We start from the raw sequence: 12,843 nt of genomic DNA on the forward strand, positions 1-12,843 counted from the left end.
TAAGAACCCCAGCGGCGTGCCCCACGGGGACAAATCAGGCCACCTGGGGCTCCTTCCCATCTGTCTGTCCAATGCTGTGCTAAACGCACTTGTAACCAACTTTGTGGAAATGCTCAGCTTGTAAAATGTTAACGTGGGCCCTTGTCAATGCTAAAGAAATAAGCCTGTGACTGGGCGACAGAACAAAACTCCATCAGAAGAAAGAAAAAGAAAGAAAGAGAGAGAGAGAGAGAGGGAGGGAGGGAGGGAGGAAGAAAGGAAGAAAGAAAAGAAGGGAGGGAGGGAGGGACAGAGGAGGGAAGGAAGGAAGGAAGGGGAAGGGGAAGGGGAAGCAAAAGAAAAGAAAAACTAAGCCTTCAGGCCATTGCTTCTCTCTCCCTCTGCGGGTCAACCCCCATGGCAACCTCCCACCCCCGCCCCTGTCCACAATGGTGCAAGGTTACAGTGGAAAGTGCCTCCGCTGGAACAGTCTCAGAACTGTTCTCGGGGCAGCGACAAACTTATCAGGAGCTTTTCTGTTTGGGATCAGGGGAACGGGTGACTTTCCAAGAGGCCGATAAGGCATGACCCAAGTTGTATATAAGGGGCAGCTCATGCTGCTGCTCTGCACCTTCCTCCCGTCTTGCTTCTCCCTGGAGTTGGGACCTGGGAAGAACCATGAAGTGGCTGCTGCTGCTGGGTCTAGTGGCGCTCTCTGAGTGCATCATCTACAAGTGAGTCCCAGTGGCATAGGTGTGAAGACGGCTGCCTCCCACATCGCCCTTCTTTACTCCTGTGTCTTCCTTCCTCCCTTTTTTCTCTCTCTCTCTTCGGCTGTCTCCATCCCCCTTCTCTGCCTCTCTCTCCACCCTTTGGGAGGCCGCTCTGCAGACGTGGTTAAAACTCAGGCCCAGCCTGAGTCTGGTTCCCAGCTCCAGCCCTAGTCAACTTAACTTCTTTGCATTATTGCACAGAAGTGGGAGCGTCTCCCTTCCTTCCTTCTTCCTCTCTTAGACCAGCTTCCCTTCCCTTCTGGGGCTGCCACAGAACCCGGTGAGCAGAATCCTTGCCTAATTCCTCTTCCTCCTCCAAACCACAGGGTCCCCCTCGTCAGAAAGAAGTCCTTGAGACGCAACCTGTCCGAGCATGGCCTGCTGAAGGACTTCCTGAAGAAGCACAACCTCAACCCAGCCAGCAAGTACTTCCCCCAGGCGGAGGCGCCCACCCTGATAGACGAACAGCCCCTGGAGAACTACCTGGATGTGAGTGTGTGGGCAAGCGGCAGGGCCGGCTCTGAGGACTTGGCCGGCAGGAAAGAGGGTTTCCCTGGGGTCTTGGAGGACGGGCCGGGGCTCTGAGGCTCCAGGCAGTGACCCAGGGTCTGCCCCTAGGTGTCAGTGGCCCCGGGCAGGCAGGAAAGTTCACAGAGCTGTTGCTTCTTGTTCATTCATTCATTCCTTCACTCGTTCATGCAATGTTCACTTCTTCTGAGCGCCTCGTTATATGTCAGGGCCTCTGTGGGGCTCAGGAGGAAACAGCAGTGAGCAAAGTCATAGCCAAGGAGAGAAAGACAGTAATCAAGGAGTCTTGCAAAGCAATGAAAAGAACAGGCAGCAGGAGGACCACAGAGTGAAGGTGTCACACTGCGAGACTCTGCCACTTGGGCAGGGAGCCTCCCGGGAGCCATGCAGGAAGAGCGGGAATTTCCAAGAGAAGAAGACAGAACTCCGCACAGCCTGATCACTTGTGCCGAACCCTGTGCAGGCGGGAGCACAGGGCATTTGAAGGAGAGCCCAGAGGGAGGGAAGAAGGGTGCTGCAGACTGCGGCCCGAGGAGCCGAGGCGTAGACGGAGAGAGGCTCCATCCTAACTGCCACTGATTTATCTCAAACAGGGGGTGACAAAATCAGATCCGAGTTTCAGAAAGATCACTCTGACTTTATTATTTGAGACCCGATAGCAAACACCCTGCCTTCCCACAGATATCGTATGCCCCCTCTGTGCCTGGCACAGGGCAGAGGGCACAGAGCAGTGATGACTGTGGTTCAGAGATTGGCCTCTACCATCCAGCAGACCTGTTGCAAATGAGGGTTCTAGTGCCTCTAAGTCACAGGACATTGGCCAAGACATTTAAATCCTCTGAGCCTGTTTCTTGGTCTGGAAAACAAAAACACTAATATCTACCAACAGAGGTTGTTGCCAGGAATTAACGCAATCATGTTTTCTGGAGTGCTTAGCATGGGGTCTGGCAGGCCCTTGGTAAGAGGCTTAGTTAGTGCATTTATTTAGTTAACAAATATTTAACAAATATTGGCACCTCTCTCTGTGCCAGAGGCTATGCAAGTTGCCAAAACGATGGTGAATAAGCAAAGTTCCTGGAGCTTATATTCTACAGGGGATGACAGATAAGCAAGCGTGGAAGATAATTTCAGGTACTGATGAGGGCCAAGACAAATTAATTAATTGGACTATGGGGAAAAAGAAGATCGAGAGGGAGCAAATTTAGATAAAGTGGTCACAGAAGGACTGTTGGCAGAGGGGACATTTGACTAGAGACCCGAATGATTGATTTTTGAAAAAAAGATCAGCCAAAGAAAGATCTAGAATAAACATTTCCTAGTACAAGGAATAGCCAATGCAAAGGCCCTGGGGCAGGAGTGACTAGTCATCGCCAAGGAGCAGCAAGCAGACCAGTGTGGCGGGAACAGAGCCGGCAAGCGGGGGAAATGCTGCCACTCAGAAGAAAAATACTGGTTGGTTGGCTGAGGTGGGTGGATCACTTGAGGTCAGGAGTTCAAGATCAGCCTGGAAACATGGTGAAACCCCGTCACTACTACAAAAACAAAAAATAGCCGGGTGTGATGGCACACACCTGTCATCCCAGCTACTTGGGAGGCTGAGGCAGGAGAATCACTGGAACCCAGGAGGCGGAGGCTGCAGTGAGCCGAGATCGTGCCACTGCACTCCAGCCTGGACAACAGAGCAAGACTTGCCTCAAAAAAAAAAAAAGAAGAAGAAAACTACTGGCAATGCCCTTTCTTGCAACCTGCTCACACATCTAGATGTAGAAATAAGAAAACCAGCCAGGTTTCCATCTTTAGGTGGCTTGCTTAGCTTCTGATAAACAATTTAAGGCACAAGCACTTAAGCTGTCACTTGCCCAGTGCTAGAAGATTCCACCCCCATCCTCTGAGAACATGTGCTGTAAGGATGGGAAGACTGTGACAGACAAGACAACGGCTGAAGAGGGAGCAGCAGATTGCTAGGTGCTTGTGGTGCTTAGGAGAGAGCAGAGGGTAAATTGGGGGAGCAATCAGGGAAGACTTCAAGGAGGAAGGGACGTCAGGGCTGGGCTTTGAAGGATGAAGGCGGTGGCTGGGAAGAGAAAGACAAGAACTGTGAGGAGGGAAGGAAAAGGTAGAGAGGGCAACTGAGGAGGTGACCCAGAGACAGCCCTTAGGGAGGCCCCGACAGAGAGACCCCGGTCCATGAACTGCCCTGTCCCGGTCTCGGCAGGTGGAGTACTTCGGCACTATCGGCATCGGAACCCCTGCCCAGGATTTCACCGTGATCTTTGACACTGGATCCTCCAACCTGTGGGTGCCCTCAGTCTACTGCTCCAGTCTCGCCTGCAGTAAGTTCCCGGCCTGCCCCACCCCACTCTCGCTCCCCAGCACCAGCTGACCCTGGGGAACCCTGGACACCCATGGGCTTCAGAGAGCTCCCACCTCAAGCCTGCTGGAGCCACTCAACAGGCATTTACTGTGCACCTACTATGTGCCAAGCACTGGGCGCAGGTGCTCCGCGGGGTAAAGGGATGAGTGATATGATCCCTGCGGTCAAAGATTTTCCAGTCTGTGGGGAGAGAGAAGCTCCCCAAAATACCCACAGCCTGGGAGAGGAAATATAGGGGCCCAAAGCAAGACAGGGCCAACGGGCTGTAGAATAGCCTGCTAGGAAAGAGTCCAGTGTGAGGAAATGGCTCCAAAGCCTGGCTAGGACAGGCTAGAGGTGGGTGCTGAGCTCCTTTAAAAAAAAAAAGAAAATCACTGTTTGCTAACGAAAGAGAGCTTGTCTTTGGAAGTCATGAACAATGTGTGTTACAGGTTCCTTCCTCTGCTAATGTTTTCACCTGAGTTTTAATTAAGATGGGGTGCCTGTGTCATCATCCACATAACAGGAGCACTGGCCGCGGGCTGGGGGGTGAAAGCGCTCGTCACTGGGCAGCCACCAGCCTGCTCAGCTCAATGTTGGCCTTGGGAGTCCCCGGGAGGCCCTTGGGGTTGCCTGGGGACCTGCCATCAGTGAAGGGTCCCAGGAGTTCAATGAGACAGGACAGAACCTGGGGTCTCTTGGGGTCCAAGGGTCTAGGGGGATAGGTCACTGCTCACCTCCAGAGCCCTTCCTGGGGCCAGGGCACCCCATCCCAGGAAGACGTCCCAGCCTGTGACCTTCACCCAGCTCTCAGAGACTGACAATCACTGCTTGCCGTTGCAGCCAACCACAACCTCTTCAACCCTCAGGATTCCTCCACCTACCAGTCCACCAGCGGGACACTCTCCATCACCTACGGCACCGGCAGCATGACAGGCATCCTCGGATACGACACTGTCCAGGTGGGCGCCCGCAGGCTGCCGCTGCATCCCGCCATCAGGCACCCCCAGAATCAGCTTATTCCAGCACGATGAGTCTTGGTGATCACAAAAGTAACCTGATTGGGGGTACGGGCTGGGGGAGAAGCAGCAGAGATGTCACAGACGTTGCTAGCTCGGGTGGCAGTGAGTAAAAGGGTGGGCTGCCGGGAGCCATAAGCCAGCCTCAGCTCCACCCAAGCAGAATGTTATGGAGGGTGGAGAGAGTCCGTAAAGGCTCAATTCTCTACTAGCACGTCCTCCTCTTCCTCCTTCTCCCAACCTGCAGCCCCCCCACGTCAGGAAATCTCCACAAGCCCTATCTGCTACTTTTGGGGCATGGCAGGGGTCAAAGGCCCTGATTCGCCTGGGGTCTGCTTTGCATTTCTTCATCCGTAACACAAACACACAGTGAATCTGTTCTCCAGCAAAATCTCACACTGAGTCATAGACCGTGGCCATCTGCAGATCAGCTGCCATGGTTACCTCCAGCAGAGGAACGAGCATTCCAGGAGACAGTCCCTCTCCCCTCCTTCTGGGCTGATGCCCTGGAAGCCAAGTCCTGCATGGGATGAACCAGGGCAGCTGTGGGTCTGAGGCTGGCACCCAGAGCTCAGTGGACGTGACCTGATGGTGAACATCATCTCGGTTCCCCCACCCAGGTTGGAGGCATCTCGGACACCAATCAGATCTTCGGCTTGAGCGAGACAGAACCCGGCTCCTTCCTGTATTATGCTCCCTTCGACGGCATCCTGGGGCTGGCCTACCCCAGCATTTCCTCCTCCGGGGCCACACCCGTCTTTGACAACATCTGGGACCAGGGCCTGGTTTCTCAGGACCTCTTCTCTGTCTACCTGAGCGCGTAAGTTGGGTGGAGAGGGGCCTCCTCCCACCTCCCCCTCCAGAGGTCACAGTGTTCTGGCCCAGCAGGAGCTATCCAAGGCTGGCTGCGATGGAGAGGGTCTTGGGAAGCAAGGGATTTGGAAAGTCAATTTTTGAGGCTAGAGAAATGTGTCTTTGGAGAGTGATAGGGCCAAGTCTCTCTCTGACGGGCCATGTGCACTCCATCTCATTTACCAGCATCTTTATCCCCTTGATGTGCACAACTCAAATGTCCTCAGCCATTTGCCCCTCAGTGCCAGTTCCCTCATCCTTGGCCCCCAAAGATGCCACTGAAATGAATACACTTGGCCAGACACGGTGGTTCATGCTTGTAATGCCAGCACTTTGGGAGTCTGAGACAGGAGGATCACCTGAAGTCAGGAGTTCAAGACCAGCCTGGCCAACATGCCAAAACCCTGTCTCTACCAAAAAATACAAAAATTAGCCAGGCGTGGTGGCAGGCACCAGTACACCCAGCTACTCGGGAGGCTGAGGCAGGGAGAATCGCTTGAGCCTGGGAGGCGGAGGTTGCAGTGAGCCGAGATTGTGCCACTGCATTCCAGCCTGGGCAACAGAGCGAGACTCCATCTCAGAAAATAAATAAATAAATAAACAAAGTGAATACACTTAAAACAGAACAAAATTCCATAACACAAAAATGAAAAGATTTGATCAAGATATATCATGGATGATGACATTTTTAAATCATGAAAGCAAGTTTCTTTTGTGATTTAATAAAACCTAGGTTCCATTTGTGACCGTGGGCTAATTCTAGGAATGAACAAAGAAATACATGAACAAACAAACAAATGAACAAAGAATAAATCAAATGTCAATTTGGGCTGAGTAGAGTGTTACGCAAGAACATCTGAGGGCATCATCCACTTTCTTAAGACACTCAACGTTCCTCTAACACTCACGAACGTCCTCCTCTTTTGAAAGGGTTCGCCGTCATTCACTTGTTTCCTCGGTTGGTAACTATGTGTCTAGGTCCTCACTGTATAGCATTACACTGTGAGACGTTCACAGAAAAGGTGGGTGGGTTCAGTGAGGGGGTCCTGTTTTATACATCGCCAGTTCTCTGATGACTGATTTCTTATTGCCATCTACATTTGTTCTGCATCTACCCTGAAACTGCAGAGATTTAGAAAATGAATATTGAAATAACAAGGACTCCTGCAATTTACAACAGGAAGGCTCTTTGTCATGTGTTCCTCTTGGCCAGTTGATGTTCAAGGTGGCTCTGAAACATAATCTGCCTTTATGAGCACTTAAATATTTCACGTGGGGCCGTTGTATCTCCCCAGCTAGATCTGAGTCTCTCAATCTGGGCATTATTAACATTTCAGACCAGCATAAGTCCTTGCCAGGGACTGTCCCATGCATTGTAGGACGTTTGGCAGCATCCCCAGCCTCTAAGCATTAGATGCCAGTAGCATCCACTACCCCCACCCAATCAATCCAAAATGTCTCCAGACATTCCCCTGGGGGCAAAACTGCTCCCAGCTAAGAACAAGAGATCTCCACCATCAAGTCCTTAAGAGCCGACACTGTCACCCATTCATATCCCTGGGGTCGCCATGGCAACTAGTGTGAGTACCACAGTGGAAACCACACACTCAACCTAAAAGACCCGTGTTCTTCCAAACGTAGTTCCACCACTCCCCCGCTGTGTGACCTTGGGCAGGTGACCTCACCTCCCTCAGGCTCAGTGTCCTCATGGTAAGTGGAAATAACAGTGACAGTGTCCACTGCGTGTGCCCTGGCCTAAGAGGACAAGAAACCACATTTGTCACACCCCAGGACAGCCTGCCAAGTGCCCAATCAAGGGTAGCTCTGAGGAGCCAACAGCAGATGTTCACACAAATGAACGAACAGAGAAATTCATGTCTTCTTCCCTCACTTTCCACAGCGATGACCAGAGTGGCAGCGTGGTGATATTTGGTGGCATTGACTCTTCTTACTACACTGGAAGTCTGAACTGGGTTCCTGTTTCTGTCGAGGGTTACTGGCAGATCTCCGTGGACAGGTGAGACTGCCACAGACAGGCAGCATCCAGGCCTGGGCCCCACATCCCATTTCCTTATGGATTCATAGCTAATCAGCTTTCCAGAATTCCCCCAGGGACAGCTGACACAGGGGTACACACTCCAGGGGGAAGGCGGAAGTTAGCCCAGCCAGAGAAACCCTAGAAAGACACGTCCCGGGCGGAGGAGGGAAGAGCTGTCTGGGAAGCCGAGACTCTGCAAGGGTCAGATAGCCACTGTCCTAATAGTCACGGAGGCAGAACAATCCACCAGCATCCCTGGGGAAAGCTGGGCAACCACCTGTCCACACATCTCAATTTAAGGGGCCTGGGAACCAGCAATGCTCCTCCCACTCGAGGAGACGTGTCACTTTCAGTGTAGAAGTAGGGCAAAATGGCTAAGAAATTGTGTGAAGTCATTTCTCAAGAGTGAACAATTTCCCAGGACAAGGACTTTTGGTACTAAAACTGGGACCATCCCAGGCAAACCAGGACACATTGATCACCTCATGTCTGCCCAGCCATGCTAGAATTTCACCAGTTCCTCCAACTCCTGCCCCAGTCCTCTGGTCTCTGTCCCTCCCCGCATACCGTCCCCTGTCGATGTCCTCCTTCTCTCTTCACCTGCCTGGAATCCCTGGGTGTCTGCTCCCCTGGCTGCTTCCCTCCACCGCCTCTCACCCTGGACCCTGTTTTGTTCCCTGCCGCACGCCTGGCTTATCATCCTGCCCTTCTGCCACCATAATTTATCTTGCCAGCCAGGCCGGGAGCTCCGTGCAGCCTGGAACTGTGAGGCTGTCTGGTTTAGCTTTGCGTTTCCCATGCCTGGCAGAGAGTAGGCACTTGCAAAATATTTGTTGGGTAAATGAATGCAGGATGAATGAATGTGTAAACGAGAGGAACAGAAATTTCACGCACTGGCCAATGGATGGGTGGGGAAGAAATGTCTGGGGTCACCTCCTGGTTCCCCCTTGGAGAGATGTACCCCTGAGGGCTCAGGGACCTTCACTTGCTTCTTGCCCTCAGCATCACCATGAACGGAGAGGCCATCGCCTGCGCTGAGGGCTGCCAGGCCATTGTTGACACCGGCACCTCTCTGCTGACCGGCCCAACCAGCCCCATTGCCAACATCCAGAGCGACATCGGAGCCAGCGAGAACTCAGATGGCGAGGTGAGTCCAGCCCCGACGGCTGTGTTCTACACTCAAATAGTGGGTGTGCCAGGCACACGGGACCAAAACCCTTGTAACTTTTCTCACCTCACTCTTTCCAGATGGTGGTCAGCTGCTCAGCCATCAGCAGCCTGCCCGACATCGTCTTCACCATCAACGGAGTCCAGTACCCTTTGCCACCCAGTGCCTACATCCTGCAGGTGAGGGGGCTCTGGACCATCCACTAGAGGGGCTCACACAGAATGTGGCCACAGAGTCCCCTCTGCAGAGGGAAAGTGAGCTTCCACGAGCTGAAGCCGAGAGGCAGAGGCAGACGAACATCTGCCCCAGACAGCTCCAGAGAGAAGGAACAGATTGAAAACAAATGCAGGAATAAGAACTCGGATACAGCCCCCTAAGGGAACAAGTGAAGCAAAGGTTAATGGAGGGAAAAGAGGATTCTATTTGGATCCCTGGGTCCAAGTCCTGGGTCTGAATTACCAGCCCATTGATTCTCAGCAAGCCACAGCTCATCTCAGCCTCAGTTTTCTCCTCCAAAATGTAGACATGGCAGCTTTCCCCACCCTCAGAGTGCGGTTAGGTTAACCAAGTGAGACTGATCACATCCAAGTGAGACTGAGCTACCAAGGGTTGGGTAAAGGGAAATCCTCATTTCCACAGGCTTGGGCTTCCGACACTCCTACCATCTCTACCAAGTAGCAAATCTTTAGCTGTACGAGCCACAGGAAAACTCTCCCTTCTATTATTATAACGTCAGGTGGAAAACTGATTTTGCCAGTGGACTGATGTTACTCAACAAGAAGCACTGATGCCTGGGCTCCCCCAGTGATTCTGATTACATTAGGAGAGGGCAAGGCCTGAGCAATGGGATGGAGCTGCGGGGGTTCAAAGCTCCCCAGGTGACGTGCAGACAAGGTCACAGCCCAGTGACTTAGTGAGGCAAGAGGCTAACAGCTCCTCCGGTTTGCCCCTGGTCGGGATCAGAATAATCATGAGAAAAGGCTGTGTGGGCTGAGTTTTCACACTCCTTCCTACCAGCTGAATTCTCCCCAAGGCCTTAGCTCTGATGCTGATGTCAGGGTTCCTGTGCCTGCCAGAAACGCCAGATAATGTCCAGTAATGCATAGAAACCAATTGTGCTGTGGACAGCTTCTACAGGCCGACTCCAGGCCAACAACAGCCGAGTCCCTGGACACTGAGCCAGGAAGCTCCTCCTTGCACGTGCCTTGCAGCTGGACCAGGGCGCCCTGGATGTTTATCACCCAGTGCCTGTCACTGCTGAATCGGCGTCTCAACTCCACTTTTATTCTCCTTTTCTCCAGAGCCAGGGCAGCTGCACCAGCGGCTTCCAGGGCATGGACGTCCCCACCGAATCTGGAGAGCTTTGGATCCTGGGTGATGTCTTCATCCGCCAGTACTTCACTGTCTTCGACAGGGCAAACAACCAGGTCGGCCTGGCTCCCGTGGCTTAAGCCCAGGTCTTTCCAGCCACCTCCCAGGAAGATCTGACCTCCGTCCTCTGCCCACTTTAGATGTATCTAATTCTCCTGACTGTCCTTCCCAGAGGAGTGTGGAGGTCTTGGCCCTGTTCCCTGTCTTACCAATAATGTAGAATAAAAACATAACCTGCTGAAACAGGTTTTGTGGAGCTGCTTCTCTTTGCTGGTCTTTTTCCTTCACATCACTGGGGTTAGAACGCCAGGGCAGGGACCAAAATGACCACATCCACTTGGATGGCACCCAACAGAGTGACCCCAGCAGCGGACACTTCATGGTAGAGCCAAGAAGACAGAGGCCTGCAGGGGGCTGTGCTGGAAGCATCATAAAAAGACCTGGGGGCCAAAAATGCTGGGCTCATCGTCTTCTCATAGAAGGGACAGTGAGAGCTGAGATCGTGCCATTGTACTCCAGCCTGGGCAACACAGAGAGACTCCGTCTCAAAAAAAAAAAAAAGAAAGAAGCTCTTAGTTGAGGGAGTCAACTTCTTACTTCTCCCAAAACCAATAAGAGATCATGACAAGGCTGGGAGCAGTGGCTCACACCTGTAATCCCAGCACTTTGGGAGGCTGAGACAGACAGGTCACGAGTTTGAGACCAGCCTGGCCAACATGGTGAAATCCCGTCTCTACTCAAAATGCAAAAATTAGCTGGGCGTGGTGGTGCGTGCCTGGAATCCCAGCTACTCGGGAGGCTGAGGCAGGAGAATCGCTTGAACCGGGAAGGTGGAGGTTGCAGTGAGCTGAGATCGCACCATTGCACTCTAGCCTGGGCAACGGAGTGAGACTGCAGCTCAAAAAAAAAAGAGACAAAGATCAGGAGGAAAAGAAAGCAATCAGGAGAGACAGGAGAGGTGGACACTAATGGCGACGTCCCTAAGTAGACAGGACAGGGCAGTGTTGTCTGCAAGACATGGACAGGAGAAGTGGAAGAAGCTGACACCCCACAGTCTTCCAGGACGCCCCTGTGATTCGCTGGTGACCAAGACTCACTGTCAATCTCCCGCAAGGTCCCAGGCACAAGACCCTGAACACATCTGTTTCCCCGTCTGTAACAAACAGAATGGTGTTCCACTTCCCTGAGCAGAGGCTGTGAGACAGAGAATTAAGCACGCTCAGTAGCATATATGCCCTAGAAAGGCAAAGAGGAAATGGAGCAGTTTCTCAGACTGAGCTTGGTAGCAAAACTACAATGGAAAACATAGTTTCAAAATAAGTACAGAACACACTACGTTCCAGGCCCTTCCCCAGGGCTCACCAGCTACAGTTCCCAATCAAAGGCTCTGATAAGTCCTGCTGCAAAGTGATCTGTTTCATTTTAACTCAGCTCAGCTTGATCTCAGACTCTCTCTTGCTAGGAAGTCTATTACAGCCCTGGGCCTCTCAGCATGCACACTGGGAAAATTTCCATAGCTCCTGCTTCTGGTAACAGCCAACCCAGGCTGTCTGCTGAAGGCAGGGCCAGAGGCTGGAGCTGGGCTGTAGGAGGGCCAGGGATGATCTCCAACGCCCAGTCTCCCCGGGGTCACTCTCACCCTCCCAAGCCCACTTTCCATAGCTGAGTCAACTTTATGAAACATACATTTCGTCTCATCCCTTCCTTGCTTAAAACTCTTAATGCCTTCTTGCCATTGCCTTTGGAACAAAACAGCAAATCTTTGGCATAGTTCCAGGTCCTGTGTGCTCCTTTCCCTCAAAACCTTCCCTGCCTCACTCTGATCCCACTGCCCTGAGCTCCCTCCACCCTGGCTCCCACGGCCACGATAACCCAAGTGCTTTCCCACCTCCAGACTTTGCACATGCTGTTTCCTTTGCCTGGGTTGCCTTTCCCTCTTTCTTGCCTTGCTAACACCTAGCATCTGCAGACGTGGCTTAAATGTCACTTCCCAACCAGGTGTAGTGGCTCACACATATAATCCCAGCACTCTGGGAGGCCGAGGTGGGCAGATGAACTGAGGTCAGGAATTGGAGACCAGCCTGGCCAACATGGTGAAATCCCATCTCTACTAAAAATACAAAAAATTAGCTTGGCGTGGTGGCGGGCACCTGTAATCCCAGCTACTCGGGAGGCTGAGGCAGGAGAATCGCTTGAACCCAGGAGGCAGACGTTGCAGTGAGCTGAGATCATGCCATTGTATTCCAGCCTGGGCAAAAAGAGTGAAACCCACCTCAAAAAAAAAAAGTCACTTCCCTGTAAAAGTGATCAGCCCTCCCTGACCACTCTCCCATAGAGCCTGGGCCCACCTTATCCCTCATGGTACTTGGCACGACTTGTAACGACACATTTAAGTGTTTCAGATTCACAAGGGCAGGGATGCTTATCGTATTTAGGGTTGAAGCCTGAGCAGAAAGAACAGGGCTTGGCACATAGTAGGTGGTCCCTAAATTGTTGCTGAATGAGTGATTAGCGACGATGTTTTAAAAGGAAACAACTCAGATCGGATGAGAGTATGAGATGTGGATAGGGTTTGAGGAAGGCCACGTGAATGACAACAGGGGGGTCAGCTCCCACCCCACCAACATTCCATCCTCCTCACATTTTGTCATGGGATAAGCAGGTGGATATCTCAAGTTTCTGGGAAGGAATTTCACCCTGTCCTGGCTCCTTTGCTGGATTTGTTTTTCTGACATTTCCCACGTAGCTACTTTGAAGCTAGG

General features: G+C 52.2%; 1 protein-coding gene across 1 annotated transcript; it reads left to right on the forward strand.

Annotated features, from left to right (window-relative positions):
• Positions 1-598: 598 nt before the first annotated feature.
• LOC126947318 (pepsin A-1) lies at positions 599-10,324 on the forward strand. The gene is made up of 9 exons (XM_050778003.1): positions 599-713; positions 1,079-1,241; positions 3,496-3,613; positions 4,477-4,595; positions 5,273-5,472; positions 7,405-7,521; positions 8,545-8,689; positions 8,791-8,889; positions 10,012-10,324. The coding sequence occupies exons 1-9, from the start codon at positions 658-660 to the stop codon at positions 10,159-10,161; spliced, it is 1,167 nt and encodes a 388-aa protein (XP_050633960.1). The 5' UTR covers positions 599-657; the 3' UTR covers positions 10,162-10,324.
• The last annotated feature ends 2,519 nt before the right edge of the window (positions 10,325-12,843 follow it).

This window comes from Macaca thibetana, unplaced genomic scaffold, assembly GCF_024542745.1.
Source record: "Macaca thibetana thibetana isolate TM-01 unplaced genomic scaffold, ASM2454274v1 unplaced_scaffolds135, whole genome shotgun sequence".
Classification (NCBI taxonomy): Eukaryota; Metazoa; Chordata; class Mammalia; order Primates; family Cercopithecidae; genus Macaca; species Macaca thibetana.

Bases quoted from the DNA above. Each gene is read 5' to 3' on its own strand.
- LOC126947318 (XM_050778003.1), top strand. From the start codon at position 658: ATGAAGTGGCTGCTGCTGCTGGGTCTAGTGGCGCTCTCTGAGTGCATC. The intron at 1,242-3,495 runs GTGAGTGTGTGG...CGGTCTCGGCAG, and splicing joins CCCTGGAGAACTACCTGGAT to GTGGAGTACTTCGGCACTAT. The intron at 5,473-7,404 runs GTAAGTTGGGTG...CACTTTCCACAG, and splicing joins TTCTCTGTCTACCTGAGCGC to CGATGACCAGAGTGGCAGCG.